The 20,570-nt window shown below is 44.3% G+C and overlaps 1 protein-coding gene across 1 annotated transcript; it reads left to right on the plus strand.

Annotated features, from left to right (window-relative positions):
- Window positions 1–848: 848 nt before the first annotated feature.
- zbtb16b (zinc finger and BTB domain containing 16b) lies at window positions 849–20,331 on the plus strand. Its single transcript, XM_062386014.1, has 7 exons — window positions 849–967; window positions 2,126–3,371; window positions 5,870–5,967; window positions 8,264–8,350; window positions 15,308–15,478; window positions 16,582–16,749; window positions 17,784–20,331. The coding sequence occupies exons 2-7, from the start codon at window positions 2,221–2,223 to the stop codon at window positions 18,011–18,013; spliced, it is 1,905 nt and encodes a 634-aa protein (XP_062241998.1). The 5' UTR covers window positions 849–967; window positions 2,126–2,220; the 3' UTR covers window positions 18,014–20,331.
- Window positions 20,332–20,570: the final 239 nt, after the last annotated feature.

Raw genomic sequence — 20,570 nt, forward strand, 5'->3', positions numbered from 1 at the left:
GGTCGACTTAAAGACAAAAGTTTGTTCGGACACGTTTTCTCTCCCTGTCTTCAGCACATTCTTAAGTCTTTCATCAAACAAGTAGGGCCTATGACTTTGTACTAAAATCAATATAAGCAACATAACACATTTAGAAATATACAATAATGATCATATTGATATATTTAATATTGAAGCAGACCACCTCTATTAAAGAAACACCTTGTTTATATTGATAATTACTTAAATATCTGGAAATGTAGTGAATATTGAGAAATATGAACCTTTTAAACACAAACAAGATCACATCCACTCTACTGTTACTGGTTAGATCTACCAAATTAAAGAACAGGGACAACAACAAATCTAACAAAATAGTTAAGCTTTTTTTTATTTCCAAAACTATAACTGCATTAAGGCTATATCATATCATTGTGTGAAATGAATATATTTTTACTAACACATTATCAAGACGTTCAAAATCATTATTTATTTTAATTTGATAGTGCAAGAAAACCAGAAGAAACAAACGATCCATTTACTATAAATTAAGTTTAGTTTCACCACATTTTTCTTATTATAGACATCACTCTCTTTGTTTTCTTGACTCTATAAATCAACTTTCAGGACCTTTAAAGGTCAAATAAATAAATCCAAGTTGTTCAATTATTATAATGACCATTATTAAACCTGTTCATACCATTAGAAATAAACTGGACACCTCCTCAATATCAGTTTTTCCTTCTCCCCCCAGTTCTCAACAAATAAATCAGAAACGCTCTCTGCGCGTCAACACGTGGTTAGGAGGCGGTGTTTTATTGTGGCAGGTCCCTCCCGGATGTGTGAGGTGTCCTGCGGAGCAGTGACGGCGGCGGCTCGCTGGTGATTCGCTTACTCAGAGCAGTAGAGAGTTTGGAGCGGGGACTGTGAAATGTGTCCGCATCACGTTGAGTGGCTGATCGGCGGAGGACGGTAGAGACGCGCGGAGGTAAGACCTGTGGCCGCTTCGCTTCCATCGCGCGCGTGCGTGTGTTTTCTCGTCAACTTCTCCCTCTGTGTGCAACTCGTCGTTTATCATCAGACACTTTGTGCGCGTGAGCTCCGGGGCTGGATGTGGCCGCGGACATGTGCACGTAGGGGAAGTTTGTCCGCAGCCTCGTTTCGGATTTTTAACAAACTTGACTGAGCTCGGACAGGAACGCGTCACTGCGCTGTTTGGAAGAATTGTCGCTTTTTATTTCAGGACTCGCGCACGCACACAGACACACGTGCACACGCGTTAATTCGTCTCTATAATAAAAAAAAAGGTGCGTTTGTGCACCTGATGCGCTCTGCTGTGGCGGGGACTTGAGGATGCAGCCTGCGAGCATCACAGGAGGAGCAGCTGAGCGCAACACTAAACACCTCACACACACGTACACAGACACACACGTACACACACCTCACACACACGCACATCACCTCATTCAGCTTTTTAAACACGGACAAACACCGAGGAGCAGGGAGGCGTCGGGGCTGCGCTCCATCGATCACATAGTTTGATAAGTTATTTAGGGATTTTTAACTGAGTGTCTTAATTGTCTCTTACGCGTCTAATCATGGACGTGCGCAGCCCAAATGAACTAATCAGCCCTCCGAGGCGTTCGTTAATGGAAGGTCTACCTGTTGAGGGCATGGTGTCTGAGAGTGTCTGAGTGGGGGAGAGTGTGTGTGTGTGTGTGTGTGTGTGTGAGTCTGAGCGTGTGTGTGTGTGTGTGAGTCTGATGGATTGAACCGTCACCTCTCAGTATGCAGACGTTATTACAGCGACGTGACCGCCTCTCAACGAGTCCCCCACACTAATCACCTGCACAGGGACACGGTTGTTTTGCGCTCATCGACCTGTTGTCTGCCTCTGGTTCTTAATTAGAATAAATAAACATTTTGCAGGAATGAATTAAAACCTGTGAAAGGATCAGACGTGCGTTTATATTTCATTGAATATTTTTTATATGGCTTGTTGTTTTGTAACTCGTATTATTAAAGATATATATTTCTATTGATTGTGCATGGAGGAAAGTGAGTATATATGCTTGAATTTGTTTTGCATCATCAGTGAGACAGGTGCTAATGACCCCCCCCCCCTCCCCCTCCACTCCCACCACAGACCTATAACCAGCTGAAGACCAGTGAACCAGGCGGCAGAGCCACACCTCATGCGTGGGCTCGGCAGAGGTCCGAGCGGAAACGGGTCAGAAAATCATGGGTGTGCTCCAGCTCCACAATCCCACCCACCCCAGCACACTGCTGCAGCGGGCCAATCAGATGCGTCTGACCGGCACCCTGTGTGATGTCATCATCACCGTGGACGGCCAGGAGTTCCCAGCGCACCGCACCGTTCTGGCCTGCACCAGCAAAATGTTCGAGATTCTCTTCCACCGCAGCAGCCTGCGGTACGCCCTGGACTTCCTGTCCCCCAAGACCTTCCAGCAGATCCTGGAGTACGCCTACACCGCGTCCCTCCAGGCCACGGCCGAGGACCTGGACGACCTGCTCTACGCTGCCGAGATCCTGGAGATCGAGTACCTGGAGGAGCAGTGTCTGAAGGTGCTGGAGACCATCCAGGCGGAGGAGAGCGAGGAGGCGGCGGCGAGGAATCACAGCTCCGGAGACCACAGTGACCACAGCCGGGCCCGGCACTGGAGGCACATGTTGATGTCCAAGAAGCATTCCATACAGGACGGCCCCACACGCACCAGCCCAACCGCTCTGCACAACCTGGCACTGTACCACATGACGGACAGGAGCTCTCCTGGTCCGGACCCTGAGGGAGCTCCTGACTCCAGCCCCAAGCTGGACGTCGACATGGACAGTTCCCAGCAGCACGAGTTGTCCCAGGCCTCGACCCTGGATCCTGCTAGAAATATCAAATCAGAGAGCATGCAGGTGGATGAAGCCAACAGCTGCGAGGGCAGGTCCTCCAGCGCCGGGGAAGGAGGCTGCCTGTCCGACCAGCCCAAAGACGAGGGCCCGGGGACGCCACTGAGAGGCAGCGTGATCACCAGCGCTCGAGAGCTACACACGGGCCCCGAAGACGGAGCTCAAGTGGTGGGCAACGCTCTTGACTGTTTCCCCGGGATCACAGAGAAACATCTGCCCTCCATGTTCTCTGTGCCCTCCCACCACACTGGGGAGGGGATGGTGTCCGTGTCTGTGGCCCCGTCCCTGGGTGTGCCGCTGGACCCGAGGGCCTACAGCGGCCTGCTGCACCAGGGCCTGCTGCACAGAGAGCTCCTCAGCCGGCTGGGCCAGTTTGCAGCTGGGATGAGGCAGAGTGGCCAGGCCCAAGGCCAGCAGTGTTGTGGCGAGTGTGGTCTTCAGCTGCACAGCAGACAGGCAATGGAGCAGCACAGGTAACGCACGTGACACGACCAACACAACATTCTTCACACATCGCAGCTCATTTTGCATCTATTTTAGTATCTTATGGGTTCACGTTAGAATCCAAAACCTAATTATCACTCACGAAAGCCAAAGGAAAAAGGTCATAGTGTTTAGTCAGTGACATTTTTCTGGAGGGAAATAAAAAAACGCACAACATTGCTACACGCACTGCTCCACATAATTGAACTGACAAACATGTTGTGTCTAATAAAAGGCGTGGGGGGGATTTGAAGGTGCTCGTGTGCTACGATGAATGTAAACTAAAGCCGGAGATTGTGGCGTTAACAAAAGCATCGGACTCGTGTCAGCTGAATTCATCCGTCTTGTTCTTCTGGATTTTTTTGTTTTGTTAAAATACTACGAGAGTTAAAAGCTTGAAGGAGCAACAATAAATATGCTAATTTATTCTCAGGGACACCTGCTCTCATGTCTTCACCGTGAGACGTGTCAGGAAGTTTTCAATCGGGTCTCTGTGGTGAGGGATTTGAAATAAAGAGGCCTTGGTGTCTCATAAAGCTCTTATTTACAAAGCCGGATTTCTGAAATTCGGTTTGATTATTTGTGCAGACGTGCGCCTCGCTGTCTCCCCGGCTGTTTGATATGCACTCCTTTGCATCAGCAGAGAGGAGCCTCTCAGCAGGGACCCGGCTGGACGCTTCAGCTCCATGATGGATAACTCGTGCCTCTTGACTCGCTGTTGTTTTCCCTTCTTTTTCTGTTCATTATTTATGTGCTCGTCAGCTTATAAGTTGTTATACACACACAGACACACGCACACACAACTTGCATCCCTCTCTGATGAACTCGAATGCAGATGTTGATAACTGTGCGTGCTTCGCAGTGCCTGACTCATCACTTATCATCACAAACAAGATGATCCGAGCCCAAAGTCCTAATATGCAGCAAACCCATGATTAGGATCGCAGCCTCTCTGCGCCGGCGCCTGTGGCTGACATTTCAGCCTCGTGCCACTTTAGAGCAGTGTTGAAACCGCCCAGTGAAACAGAGCATCCTGTGGGATATTTAGTGATGCGCGTTACTCATGGAGACAGGCGGATGTCCGCGGGTTGACAGAGTTGCATTGGTGGCGCTGCTTGAGGTTGTAATGAAGTTGCTGCTGGTCTGTAACCAGGTCACTGAGCATACACCTGGTCTGCAGAGTGACATTTGTAGTGTTGTTAAAATAGCATCTCCTGAAACTGCGTCAGTCTGCAAACCCACAACGGTTTAACACTACTGTTTTTGAATACAAAAAAAATACAAAAAAAAATATATAAATTGTATTTTAGAACGCTGAAATTACAAAACAAAAACTATTTTTCCAAGGTTAAATAAGCTTATTATTTAGTATTACTTAACTTAAATTATTGTGTTTTTTATCTTCTTTAAAATTTTAAATAATACAAATTCTTTTATGGAATTTGTGTCTTATAAATATTTTTCGAGAGTCTTCTTTTATACCAGAGAGGAGACAGGAAATGAGGAGAAAAGAGGGATGAAGAATGAAATTCAACAAATGTCTCCATCTGGGCTCAAACTGGGAATGTTGTGATTACATGCTCAGCATCTTGACCCCGAGGCAACAAGGACACTCACTCTGTTTTCCTGCCTTTCTATCATTTTAACAGTTTACAGTGTAGAGAAAAAAGGAAATGTATACATCACATGCTTAACACGCCAAAATAAAAGCTTTTTTTTTTTAAATCCCATAAATGCTCAAGTAAATTAGCATCATTAAAAAAACTGTCAAATCTTCAAACGCAGAGTAAAAAGAAACGGAGGGAAACTGAAATCAATATGTAAATGTTGATTTCATGTGTGCAAAATGACATCGCTGTACTAATTGTGTGTGTGTGTCCGTGCACTCTCTATTGTCCATTTGCTCCACTGTTGGCGGGGTGATATAAGGATAACAGTACAGATGCCTTGCATGCTTGGATGTGTGTGATATGATATGATAGGTTCTGCTGCCGGCAGAGCTTCAGCGAATCATCTTCTTTTCTCCTATTCATCGCGGTTGCAGGAGAAGTGTGTGTGCGTGCCTGTTATTTGGGGCTGTGAGTGCGCGTGCATGCCTTTGGTGTGTATGTGTGTGTGTGTGTGTGTGTGTTTTTGTGCATGCCCAGTGTCTTGCAGTGCTGGCGGGTGGAGGCACGCGTATGTGTGCACTCTGAAATTAGCAAGATATCCTATTGTCTGTGTTCTTTTAGCATTCATGCGTTGTGATTCACAACTCCAAGGGCCTCTTACACTAATGATGCTGCATTCAGCCAGGGATTCTTGCCGGAATTAAAACATGCTCCTCTTGTTACGAGGACAATGATGCTTCTGGGTTTGGGAGACCTTACAGAAAAAGGCGCAGAAACTAGATCCTTTTTTTTACCATCACAAGTGCGTTCTCCACTCTGTTCTCATCTCTGTTCTCGTCTCTGTTAACATGCTCACATTAGTGTTTGTCTTTCCACAGGAGGCTGCATAACGACGAGAAGGGCCATGGCTGCGAGTTCTGTGGCAAACATTTCCAGGACAGCATGCGGCTGAGAATGCACATGCTGTCTCACGCAGGTACTTTACAAACTCTCGTACTCATCTCCCAGTGTTCGGTGCTCATGAAGCCTCTTGATAGTGCGGCCTTTCAAATGCACCTGTTCATGCTAGAGCCCCCCCCCCCCCCTCCTCCCGCCAGTTAGTGCTGCTCCGAATACTTGGATCATGCCTTCTTCTTCTCCATGCTTAGGTCTATGTACCGCTCCCACCCCTCTCCTCTCCTCTCCTCTCCTCCCCGTCTTTCTCTCTAGTCTCACTCTCCGTTTGAATCGTTTCTGTGTTTTTTCGGAAACTCTGGCAGCTCGCCAGCTCTGCCCCTTCTGAGTGATGACATCATCAGCTGCCGGCAGGCCTGGGTGTTCTGCCAGTGTTCCGAAGCGTGTGTGATGGCTCGCTCGCAGATGTGTGTCCAGGAACACACTGTACCCAAATGCAGACTTAATCAGACCTGACTGCTCTCCCAGCTACTTTATCCAAAATAGAGAAAGAGGAGCAGAGGAGTGGTGGGGGTGGAGGGGTAGAGGAGGAGGAGGGGGGGTGGATCAGGGACTAAAAATGAAACTAAAACAGAAACCTCAACTAGAATATGTGTATAGACAAGGCGAGGTCCCTTGTTCAGGGAACGACATACTGCTGACAGATGAGAGAGAATCTGCCTCTTTAAACTTCACCTGAGTCGTCCCTTTGTGTTCCCCGTCTATACCCGCCGCACAACCCTAAACACACATATTGTCTCGCATTACTCACAGACCCCGACAACGCACTTTGATTTTCAATTCGCTGTGACATCCACAACAGCAGCACCTTTAACCCAATTTGAATTTTTTGCGTAAACTCTCCCCATCCCGACGTGTCAACCCATAATACAACACACTGGAAAAAAAGAGATATGGATCTCATTTCTTTGTCGCTGTGTATTTCGGTATAGCAGCCTTAGATCCCGCTGGTTGCTAAGGAGCGAGTGCTCCACCGCTCTAATGGGCTGATTTGGTATTCAGCTCGATGCTGGCTCTTATTTTGGTATGCCAGACAAAGTGTTTTGATGGAGGACGATTGCAGCCGCGTCTGGAGACAGTTTGATGGTTTATGGATGAGAGCACACTCCGTGCCTTTGACTGCACAAGACAATGCACTATGTTCTCTTCTTCCCTTATCACACAATCTCACACAGTACAACACACCACACTGGACAGCGTCATACAACATCAGGATCTACAACACCGCCTCACTGGTACTTACAGTGTTGCTCCCAACCAAGTTTTATTTTTGTGCAACTAAACTCGCCGTCGCAAAAAAAAGAGTAACAGTTTGTTTTCAGAAGCTGTTGTTTTTAGAAATGGACAAATTGGGTCTTTTTTTGTGATTGTGTGCAGCACTGGGAACAGTGGCACAGTGTCTGTGTGTCGAGGCATCATACGAGTTGAAAGAGGACCACATTTAGGCTGGAGCGCTCAGAGTTCCCAAAGCTTGTGGGTGTTTTAATGAGTCATTTTAACTTCATTTAAAGCCAGCTGAGCAGAAAATAGATCAGTGAATGAGCCCAGGGCCAGTATGGATCTGCAACCGATTTACATCTCTGTGAGAGCCAACCCACATCCAAACAGCTGTGTGTGAGTGTTTGTGAGTGTCTGTGTGTGTCTGTGTGTGAGTGCTTGTGTCTGTCTGTCTGTCTGTGTGTGTGCATGTGTGTGCAGGTGTGAGGTGAGTGTTGGACCGGGACTGAATGTCTCTGTGAGCTCTATGCATCCTTGTCTCTTCTATGTCTTCATCAGAATAGACAAGGGCATTCCAAAGGTGAACTGGGAACTGTAGTTACAGTGCATGCAATGGGATTTGGGGTGTTGACTCTGAAGTGTTTTTTTTGATAAAGGGATGTGCCGCAGGCGGGAAGCGTCTGCTGTACAGAGAACACCCAGTCCTTCTGTGGCCTCTCAGGCAGACAGTCTGCTCACTGTTCACAGACTGATAACAGGGCACGGTAAATAAAACTCTTCAGCTCGGCTCTTTTCTGTCGAGAAGAAGGGCCGTTGCACCCTGTCTGGTGCTTTTGTTTGTCCTGAGTTGTGTTTTTATGGCGCTTCCCTCTCCTCCATTGTACTCTGCACGTTCGCTTCCTTGTGTTAACACCTGAAAAGCACAAGTGTGTGACAAGCAAGTCTCTCCGCCGACTTCTGAAATGAAGCGCCTTTGTTCCCCTCTTGTTGCGTTTTCCAGTGTTATCTTTCTGAGCCAAATGAACTGACTTTACTCTACAATTACAAACGCATGTGTTTGTGTTGATGTCTGATACGCATCTTGTACGTTTGATTCACAGCTCCTGCAGAGGCGCTGATGTGTGATCAGTGTGGAGCCACTTTCTCCTCAGAGGATGCTCTGGAAGCCCACAGGCAAACACACACAGGTACTTAACAAACGTGTGCATGCACTAACACTTCCGCCGAACACACACAAACATACACAAATCATGTTTAACCTGGACAGCATGCGCGGAGCTGGTGAATAAGCCTTCGCTTGTGATCATGGGTTTAAACTTGCTTGTCATGCTCGCTGGGTTAAACTGTTCCTGTCATGATGCTCCATAATTTATCAACAGGGAGGTGGGAGGCACTCTCACATATCACCCACTAATATCTCTTGGCATCTGCACCCTCTGCATTCCACTTGGCCACAGCCAAAGCATTACAGCACCAGTGTTACCATTTCACAGACATGCTATCCTCACCTGCTGCTGAGTTATTTACCTTGCTCGGACACACTCAACAAGATGAGCGCCCTTTGTCTCTTCCAGTTTCCCTCAAATGAACTAAATCTTTCTGCTCCAGTGAGCACCTGCCATTAACAGTTGGCACTAAGATGAGTCAAAATGGTTTTTTTTTTGTTAAAGTTTGTGTTTTTCTGGCTGAGCGGCAGCACAAACCTGGATGATGGTGACTGGTGCTGTGCAGTCTGGGCTCTTACAGTTTGGAACAACCTGCCCGAGGAGCTGAAATCATTTTCATCTTCCAAAATCAATTCTGCAAACAGTAATAGTAATAACTGTTATAATAATCCATTAAAACAAATAAAAATAAGCAGGATTTTGTTGGAATGTTTTCTTTGCTAACATGGTGCACTGTTTATTTTCAGCTCTGATAAATTAAAGAAGGAACAACCCATGAATTGTTTGACACCTTCTGAAAGAAAGATTCAGAAACCGGACTTAAAAAAATGTAGGACTTAATAAATATATCTTTATTTGGGGCTTAATGCCCGTTGATGTAACTTAAATAACTAGTTGATTTATTGATTAGTAAATACAAAATTAACTATAATTCTGTAATTTTAACTGAGCATAGTGTTCTACTTTTAGAATGTGTAATCCCAACATTGGCTGGATTCTTTGTTTTTAGTTTTGGTTGTAACAGATTAAGAGACTACATCTTTGGACTGCTGGGGGAACAAACCAACTTGGGATCTGTGAAGTTTAGATTTATTTGTATTTTCTGACATTTTACAGACCAAATAATAAATGGAGAAAATAATAGGCCTATTACATCAATAACAAAATCAATGGGTTAGATGCAATCTTATCTCAAAGTGGACAAAAACCCAATGACCCAGTTTTTCCACTGAATAAATGCTAAATAAAATATCAACTGACATGATCAGCGAGTTTAAAAACACAGCCGCAGCCGTTTAATACTGGACCTAAAAGCACTGATGACTCCACTCATTGAAAAAAACGTTATTGACAACCTATAAAGCCTTTCGTACTGTAATCAGGCCTCCTGCAGTGAGTATAAAACCATTAGCTTGTAGCGACAGACTCTGCACCGCGTGTTGACACATACGTCTAACTGTGAAAAACAGTGGTATTGTTGTCAGGCGGCGTATATGCCCGACAGTGTCTGAATCCACACCTTTTCTGCGACTGTCAGTAGAAAGGTGATAACCCTCTCAGGAGCACTGGCATGTAACTGTAACTCCAGGTGGCACACACAGTATGAATTCTTAATGGAAATGGACATGGAGGGGTGTTAGCGATGCCCAGAAGTTTCTACCCTTATCTGCCCAACTTGTAAACACCCAGAGCTCGGTTTCAGCTTGGCACTGAATCCGGAGCAGGGTCCAGGAGGGCATTACTCCCTCATTTTGTCATGATCTCAGCTCGGCCTGCTGTGACGCGTGACCCTTTTCACTGACTCACACGGCCGATGACATGAGCAACAGGTAATTTAATCAGCTGTGTTGACGTGGTGTGACTGGGATTATGACATTGCTCCTACTCCAATTTAATAAGCATCACCTGGATTTTAGTTATCCCAAACACAAGCACACACGTGATCTTCCAGTGTTCTGCTTAGTGCCAGTGGTGCAGCCGTGGCTTTAATTTGCCATGTGGCATAACCAGTGAGCCAAATGAGTTTCCTCTTAGCCGATTAACACTTGTCAGACCTCAGCAGCTGCAGCACTGCTGTCCACCTCCTCTAGAGGGGAGATAATACCACTTCTGGGAGACCTTACTCTGATACTCTGAAGCAATTTGGCAACACTGGCTGCAAGAGTAGTTTACAGTGAAAGTGTATTTAGCCGTTTTGATATGTCAGAGGTGAATGGCCGTGGGTAGCCGAAGCCAGAGAGATCAAAGTGAGAGGTGGGGGTGGACCGTGGGACGGGGGGCAGGAGGGGGTATGTGAGGACTTCCTGAGGGCAGGAGGATTGCTGCTGGTGTTGGATGCCAGGACTGAGAGGAAAACAACATCATGTGCTGCAGTTTACTCCTCACCACAGCACTGTCATAGTCTCCTCTGACCTACTTGTCAGAGCCCAAAATAAAAGAATGGATCTGTCTCTGAATTGCTCTCACAACAAAGGGGTTTGTTTCATCAGAGCAAGTTAAGGCTCTGGGGCAACGAGCTTTCAAATGCTGGAAAACCCAGGACTGTAGCTTATCTACAGCAAGCACAGAGACGAGCTATATATCCTTCAACCCGCACTGGCTGACCATTTTGCCACCTTGCTTACAGGGCTCCTGTGGCCTTTGCCTTGAAGAAGCTGCCTTTGTGTACTCCCAGCAGCTGCACCGTTTCCACCCATTACGAGCTGCCTCATCAAGTGAATATTATTACCGTCTGTCCGAGCCCTAATTAAACAGTCCTGTCCTGTAGTCCATTCAGATACATGCTTTATAATACAGCCCTCTTAACGCAGACCTTTTAGCTTGCCTAATTGAGTGCCCGTCATCATATTGCACCCTCGCGGTAATACCCAGCTGTAATTCGTACGAACCTTTAACTGGAATGAACTGTGCTCCGTGTGGCCAGTGTTTATTTGCGCCGGCTGTCATGATACACAAAGCCCTGGGATGCCCTGTTCTTTCATGCAAAGAGTGATACAGTAGGTAGAGAAAAAACATAGTACACATTCTAGGAATCGAGGCGAATGAAACAGTGCGTGACCTCAATGAGCGGGTCCATGGATTGGTGGTTAAACACGAGCAACGTATCTCTTGTTGCATTAATTATTGAGTCGGTTGTTTTTCACTCGGGTAGATTAGCAGCCTGCTGATGAGAGCCCGGGGTTGTTTAAGGTACTGTAGTATTTGTGTATGTGCTTCCCGAGCCGCCGCATCTATGGGGAGCTGTCTGCGTGAACACACTAGTGTGAACGCACAGGGTCATGTGAGGTCTAGCACATAATGTAGCCTGCATGACTGTGTATGTTTAACTGATATCAGTGAGCCAGCAGACAGTGAGCACACTGTATATATGCGCTGTGCACGGCCTCAGGAAATCCTCTATAGTGTCTGTAAATTGCGTATTCAACCAGATCGACATGATCGTCCATAATGTGATATAGTAATTTGTGAGAAATTCCTTGTTCTTTTTATAGCAGCAGGGGTTCCCCCCCTCACACTATTTACTGGAATACGTCCCTCAACAGATCAGATTTCTGAAGGTGTTGATAAAATGAAGGCACACAATTTGCATAATAATCGTAAATACTAAATGTTTGGGATTCTTTAGAGTTAAGTATATTTAAAGGAGAATTGTTCACAAATCAATCAGTGTAGCTGGTGGCCAGCGGACACCCAAGTTAAGATTAACACAGGGGAAATTATACAGATTTGCGGGCGTCACTGAATACAATCTCTTGTTCAATTTGCAGTGGGGTTTACTCCCAGATTCTCAGGGTGGGAAAACTTTTGTTTGAGGCTTGAAAAGAAACAGGCTGCGCTTATTTGTGAATGAAGGGATTAGCTTGAACACTTCACCCCAACAAGGACCATGATCCTATCTGGTTGCCTAGACACATGGTTTTGTTTCTTAGGCAGCGTGAGAGCCTGGCCGGCTCCCACCTCAGATGGAGTGAGTAAGTGGCAGATGCATGAAGGCAGACCATGTTAAATCACATGAGCATACACATCCTCTTGTGCAGATATGCCAAAATAGCATAAAAACATCAAACTATCCTGAACTACAAACCTAATTGTGCACTGGACAATCAGCAGTAAATGTTTATGTTTTCTGCCTCATAGCAGAATTGCTTGAAAGTAAATCATTATTCCCACTGTTAAGGCTCCCTCCCACTAAACACAATGCTCAGTCAACTCTCAAGCCTTTGACGAATACCATTGATTACATGGTATTTACCCCATTGAGGGCCAAGGGTCAGGGGGTCATCCTGTGCCTTAAAACTAAAATCCCAGGCCCATTGTCTGGTTGAGGGTGAGAAAGCAGGGGGCAATGACAACCAACTTTAGGGCTTATTCTCTCATAAAGAAGCTCCTCTGCACTTATTACCAAAGCTTACTGGAAAACTCCACAACTGCAAATCCCTTTCGTTTGAAAAGTTAACAGAGCACAGCGAGGCGAAATGCCACCACCAGTAACACATAAACACTTCCGCGCCACCGAAGGTTGTTGTTTACACTTCAAGATATTATTTGTTATTTTTATTTTCAGCATCAGTTGCGAAAGGAAGAAATCTAAAACGACCGAGAAGCTGTCGTCGCCTCGTGTCAACCTGAGATCAAGAGGGAGATTCTTGCGACAGAATATTTGTCATATCTCTTTCCTCAAGTTTCAGTATTGTTGGTGACAGAGGGATCAGGATATACATCTGTGAGCGTCTGCGAGTGTGTCAGGGAGTAACGGTTTACCTCCTCAAACAAACGGGATTGTTAAACTTTTACAGCAGCCAGAACAAAGTATGCTGGCTGCACAGAAACAGCCATTTACAATATATGATCGTTAATGAAGAGAGTGGAGAGAGGATAATTAAAGGAGCTTTGAAGTAACAACAAGGTGGATAATGTGTTATTCAGCTGGTTGAGGGCTCTGCTCTGCTTCGCCTGCAGCTACACTAACCTGGACACATTGGAACACAAAGCACTCCCCCTGCTGGCCGCAGCTTATATTACCAGAGGATCTAGTTAAAGTGAATCAAGGATGAACATCACTAGACTGCTTTTTTGTTCGTCTTTAATGTCTTTAGCCATTTTTAGATAGATCATTATCCAGACTGCAGTGTTGCACTATGCAGAATGAACTGGCTTTAGTTAGGTATGACTCAGGCAGTAAGTGAAGCTAGTTAGACAGTGAAAGGATTTCCTGTATGGTCAGCGGACGAGGGGAGTGGGGAGGGTGCAGAGGCGTTGAGAATGGAGTTGTCTTTTGTTTTCAACTAAAATATTGTGATACGTGGGTGAGAAAAGGCCGTGGTCATTAGGCGACAGCATAAAGACAGGGATTGTGGGAGTTGCGAGAGTAGCCTATGACTAATGGGCTTGGTCAATGAGGGCCTGAACCTTATTGTGTAACCTTTGTGCAAAAGTCCACAGGATAAAGCCGCGGAACAGGTGCAGTTCACTCCAGCGGATCACCTCCCTGCAGGATTGTTAAGATCGGGGAATGTCTTTCATCCTGTCCTCTTTCTGTCAATGATTACGAATGATCAGTTCCATTAGAGCCATTTTGGGGGGAAAGTTTTAAACTAGATTGGAAAAGAAGCACTATAATTTTCTAAGAGGAGGCTTTGTGCATCTCTGCCAGAATGTACTTATCTGTGAAACGTTAAGTCTAATACAGCGCCTTTGTTTGAGCGAATAGCGATACGTGGATTAGTAAACACACAATGAATGTTTCTGATTTAGTCCTGAAATGTGAATTTGCTTGATTTGTTTCTTTTTCTTTTCTACTTTGAACAGGCTTGTCTGTTAACTTGATTGAACCTAAACCAAGTGTCTTCCCTCTTAGTATGAGTGTGCTGTATCCCTTTCCCTGCGTTAATTCCAATTTAATTGCCAGTTGCCTCAAGGCACTTCAATAACAGTAACAAATGATTTGATTTAGTGGACCTCATCAGACTGCATTTTAAATGCGACACAGCAACCCCACTTGAATTCCAATGAAGTGCTGGCACAGTCCTCTGTTTACTAATGATCCTCCGCTGGAGATGTCTGATTGAATCCGAGTCAGGAGCAATGGGACCTGCTAGCATTGTAAATGATCTGCAACCTGAGCAGACAGAGAAATAAGGACCTCATAATCTCACATTAAAGCCTCACTCTCTAGGACATGCGCATTATGTCCAAAATGCAGCTGATTAACCAGCCTTACCTCCTGTATGCGTTTGCAATTCGGGCAAATGCACACACACACACACACCGTCAACACTTGATCTGCAGGCTGTGTATGCAGGCACTCAAATCCATTCTGGCATTCACAGCCTGTAGATCAAGTGTTGACTGTATGACAGCCAATGGATCTTCTTCACACAGCCATTTTGACTTAAACTACCCCACCAGCGACTCCCTATCTGTATTCCTCTCCACACTCTGTGCAACAGGAAAGCAGCCCCAAAGAGATGCCAGGTCACACACAGGATTAAACTGGATTGTGTTTTTTCCTGCAGTCCTGCCTTTAATGGCTTGATATCACTACTTAACATTCTGCACAGAGCACATGGTGTAGGCATCATTTAGGGTGGAGCTACTATCAGCCGCTCTTTGAGCACAGAGACAGAGGACTTCACAGACTGGAGCTGACTCCTGATGGGGAATGAAGAGAATAATTACACATCTAACACACCAGGAAGGAGCCATTGATTGTGTGATTGGCATGCTGTGCATTGTGTGGGAAATTCTTAAAGAAAACAATGACTTTCATGGTTTAAAATAGAATGCATAAAGACTCACAGTTGAAAGTGCCTGTGGGCTTTTAGGAGAGTTGGTTTAGGTAGAGGCACTCGCTCTTTGAAAGAAGCTTTTCCCTCAGAGGACTCACACAAAGTTGAAGTGACCCAGTTTCCCCACTTAAGGCCCTGTCTGTGTATGGTACTGAAATAACTGTGCGTCTGTGTCTTGTGCGTTCTCCAGGGACTGACATGGCAGTGTTCTGTCTGCTGTGTGCAAAGCGCTTCCAGACCCAGAAGGCCCTGCAGCAGCACATGGAGGTCCATGCAGGGATGCACAGCTACATCTGTAGCCACTGTGAGCGCCCCTTCCCCAGCCACACCACCCTCAAAAGACACTTGCGATCACACACGGGTAAGACACCGATTATTTGCACCACAATCGCCGTCTGCTGCGCTATCTCCTGTCACAAAACATAAACATTCGATGTGAACGCATGCACACGTCGAGAGAGAAAGAGAAAGACGGAGGTATTTATTTTTGTATTTGGGTTGATTTCCTTAGGTTGTTGGCTTTGAGGTTTTACTCAATTTGCATGCATCCTCTCCAACCCTCCTTTTTTCCTTCTCTATAAGATGACTCACCTCTCTGATGACAGCACTGTACCGTTATGGCCGGTGCATATTTTGGGCAATTTCATCCTGTTTATATTTTGGGTTCTTAGACAGCCTTTGGGCTTCTGCAATTCACGGCTGTCAGTTCTAGTGTGGTTCACCCGAAATGATAGAGGAAACCCAAATAAATATTGAAGGAAAAGCAAATGGAAATGACTCGTGTGTGTGTTCTACCGAGGGTGAGTCTTCGTGCCGCAGGAGACAGAGAGATATTTACTGAAAAGATGTCCCCCTTTCTTCTTTTACCTTAAATAACACTCCCAGCTGTCAGGATGGCTTGATGTCTAGACAGGAGAAATACATAATTGATGTGAAGAGACAGAAGTGAAGGGAGTTTTGGCCATGGCAGCGTATCTTGTTTGTATGCCATTCTGCTTGGAAGTAACATTTTGTAAATGTCATCTGCTCCATAGTGGGGTGGGGGATTGGGGAGATTCGGCCTGTAATGAGGAGAGCAATGTATCCTCTGACTTGGCTGTTGCTGTGGACACTGAGATAATGAGGCACATAGGTCATTGGAGATGAGTCAAACCCTCAGCCTAGGAGAGAAATAGATTAACTACAGTATAGAGAACAGAGCAGCCGAAGCCCGGGGGGCTTTTATTAGCTATTAGCAGACAGCCAAGAGGAGTGTCCTCGTGTCATAACATTAGCAACGTCTGAAAGCACTTTATTCCCCTGCTTGATATGCGTGTGCACAAATGGCCGTGTGACTATTTGACCTATGCAGCTACATATGCGCCATACCGTGTCTTGCCGCCATATTGTCAGCCTTTAATGCTTGTCACGATAATGGGCAGAGCTGGTGTCGTGGCCGCTGTTGTGACACAACTGTGTTTTCAGGCGATCACCCGTTTGAGTGTGAATTCTGCGGGAGCTGTTTCAGAGACGACGGCACGCTGAGGGGCCACAAACGCATCCACACAGGAGAGAAGCCTTACGAGTGCAACGGCTGCGGGAAGAGGTTCAGCCTCAAACACCAGCTGGAGACACACTACCGTGTACATACAGGTACGAGTTCCGAAACACACTCAAACATAAAGGAGAGCAGGGTCTGCGCTGTACTGGTACTAATAATTTAAATTAAAAGGATGTGAAAAACATAGAATACTCCTAAACACACTAAATCAATTACAAGATTAATCCTGTTAAAAGACAAATATTCAATTGATCCTGATAACAAATATTGTCTTTACAAACAAAGCCTGACATCTCAGTCCTCTGAGCCCCAGACCTCATTGTAATACAAAAACACATCAAAGAGCTGCACTGTTGCACTGGGTTACATGTTTCATCATTAATATGAACACAGCCAATGTAGTTGATTTTGACTCAATACCACAGACACTGTCTGTCCTGCTGCTGTGAACTAAATGTGTTTTAATATGTAAAGGAAAACTGTCCCTACACCTGAACCTATTTGAGGAAGAATTACAATTATATAGGAAAACATTTGAGTCTTTTTACAAAATAAATATGTCCAGTTTCCAAAGGAACAAATTGACTATTTCCATTACAAAAGATAACCTATATTTTTACAGCTAAAATGTCCAACAAAGATGTACATTTTTTGAGTTTTAAAAATAGTACATTAAATATTTTACTGACCCTGAGGTTAGACAGCAAATTCTAATGGATCAGCAGCATTTAAAGCTTTTTGACTGGATAACAAAGTGACAGTTACAGAGAACTGCTATTAATCAATTAAATAATATAATTTAAATGTGCCAGTAGGTAAATTTACACTCAGATTATTTTACTTATTTACTTTACTGTCCTTAGGTCAAAGATAAACTGATCTTGCGATAGATGACACTGACTGATTAATACCTAATGTGAAAGTAAACGCAACTGATATAGGTCTAATCAGCTAACACACAAATACAAACAAACACACACAAACACACACACATACACACACACACACACACACACACACACACACACCAGTGTACAATTGGTCTGAAATAGAGGAGATTAGTGTTTCACCTGACAGGCCTCTGGCTCTATGTGTAAGGTTAATGATTTATTGCTGAACTTCTCAGGTGAGAAGCCATTCGAGTGTAAGCTGTGTCACCAGCGGTCCAGAGACTACTCTGCTATGATCAAGCACCTGCGCACACACAACGGTGCGTCTCCGTACCAGTGCACCATCTGCCAGGACTTCTGCCCGAGCCTGGCCTCCATGCAGAAGCACATGAAGGGCCACAAACCCGAGGACGTGCCGGCAGACTGGAGGATAGAAAAGACTTACCTGTATGTCTGTTATGTCTGAGCAGGACTTGGACCCCTCCATGCACAGTGTGACACACACTCACAGGCGCACACACACACACAGGCACACACAGTTGGGAGAAAACCTCAAAAACTTAAATGTTGCTGATTTTTAAAGCTGTGAAAGCTAAACATGTGTCTTTATTGGTCTAAAAAGATCTGAGTCTTTTTTTGGCTAAGCTGAAAAATGCATTGTGGGAAGATGGCACAGTGGGAGATAAACGATTTTTACCTGATAAGGATTCATGAATAAAAATTGGTCTAAACACTAGGGCTCCCAATAATAATCTGTTTCCTCAGCAATTTGATTATTGTTACAGAGAAACAAGGAAACTGAAAAATGTTAACTGATAATCAAAAAAGTTAGTCCAAAGAGACTCAGTTTACCCAAATTATCATATTTTCAGAAGGAGGAAACCTTTGGTCTCCCCCCCCCCCCCCAAAAAAAATAAACTAGAAAAAGGAGCCGTTTGAGAATTGACAGTTTCCTGAAGACTTCACTGATACAGACACACATATTTCTCTCTCTCTCACATATAATAAACAACTATCTCTAATGGATCCACTGTGGTTAAAATCAATGCCACAATGGCTGTGACAGCTGACTCGTCTGTAGCAGGAGCTTTTGGATTGATTGCCGAACTGTCAAGCAGACACGAGTCATCTTCTATGATTGTGCAGTAGATGTTGAAAATAATTCCACAAAGGCTTGATTGGCTGAACTTAGCGACACTTTCCCTCCTAATTTCCTGTGACTACTCTGTTGTTTTTTTTTTGTCTTTTTTTCAGCTGTTGGACTTTTATTTTGGAGTTGTTTATTTTGTTTGCATGTTTTACTTGAATGGCTGCCACGTTTTGACCTCATAAGCTTGATCTCTTTAATTGCCTTGTCTTTCTTGCAGTGGGTGTTATTGTTCCGAGGTAACCGGCTCACAGTGCGAGTTTCTCTTGCAATGTAATAGGTTTTGCTATTTATATGTTGTTTATCTGTTACCAAATATGTGCTGGTTTTCATCACGCAGTCGGCATCTCTTGGGATGACATCTAGTAGAGCGAGCTCTACCTCTCCTCACTTTTCACCATTTGTTTTAAACCTACTGCAAATTATTCTCCCAATCTTAAGTTTGAATTTTTCTAACAAATAAAATCATATTTTAAATGGTCAAACAATGTGTAAAAAAATGCGAAGAGCCTCAACGCGGCTTTTATGTGTAGTTTTTTAATCGGTAATGATATATAGATGTCTTATAAAACCACAGATTCTGAATTTTCTTGAAGAAAAGATTAAAAGAAGTAGTTTTTTTTTACAAAACATGAAAAGAAAATTCTGACATTGAATCACTATGAGCAGGTTATTGTCAGTCGTAGTGTAGCTGTAATGTACAACTGTCATGGTATGTTATCCCCTTATGTGAGCCTAGCACAGGCCTTATAGAATTAAACATGTTGTATTTTTGTATTACAGTAATTTGCTATTTGTTTACATTTGGTATGATTTGAGAAAACATCTTAAAGTGTATGTTTTATAAGTCTCTGATTTGATTAAGATCCCTCCCTTGTGCCTCTTTTATAAGTAGAGCATCAATGTGCTTGAGTACATGGGTCTGTGCTGTTGGTAGTTGTTTCTGGGTGTTTGTTTATTGTTACTTAACTAAAGATAGACTGCCATGTAGATCCACTTTGTCTGAACATTGCAACTGGAAGCAACATAGTGTGATAGTGGCCGATACTCTGATGCAAGTTCCAAGCAATTTTGATGTAAACGTACACGCTTGTCTCAAATCGTTTCCTTCAGAGTGAAAATGGACTGAGTTCTTTGGATGAAAAACAGTGTGTATAGCAAATCTTGGCATCATGTGGGCATTACCGATGCCTTCTTAAGTAGCCACCAACACTCAGTGCCATGAAAACACACATTCACTGTATCTACTCTACATGAACATGCACTATCAATGGATTTCTTCGGTGGACCAAAAGAAATAGAGCACTTTTGTTTGAAAATGGTTTTTTCTTTGATCTTTCTATGTTGTGATAATGCAGATGTCCTTTTATTTGATGTGTCCTAGAAGGATGTGATTAGCATTGTTTAGATTATGTCAATGTCTGTCTACCTCAGGGCCAGATCAAAGCTCGACCTGGTATCCAATCAGGGTTGTTCTTCTTGCCATGTGTGCAGTAAAATCCCTCTCCATTACAGCTTTGTAACACAGTGTGTGAAAGTGTTTTCTCAGTGTGGATTCAGGCACAAACTCTGTATGCGTCAGTGTTCAGTGGCATGGTATAAAAAAATAAAAATAAAACAATTTACTATTTTATGCATCCTGTCTCATTTGCCTTGTGTTTCATCTGATGAGCCCCAACAGCCTCTTATAACTCAGCCCTTCATCCACACACATCACTTTCCAAATGCGTTAATCTTAACCCCTTTTTAACTACGAGCTACTTAACGCAGTTTATTACAATAAAGTGGACACTGTTTGGATGATTTTTTTTATGCAACTTCACTTTCAATGTTTTAAGGACGGATGACACTTCCTCCCACTATTTAGAAGCTGGAA

This window comes from Platichthys flesus, chromosome 4 (assembly GCF_949316205.1).
Source record: "Platichthys flesus chromosome 4, fPlaFle2.1, whole genome shotgun sequence".
Lineage (NCBI taxonomy): Eukaryota > Metazoa > Chordata > Actinopteri > Pleuronectiformes > Pleuronectidae > Platichthys > Platichthys flesus.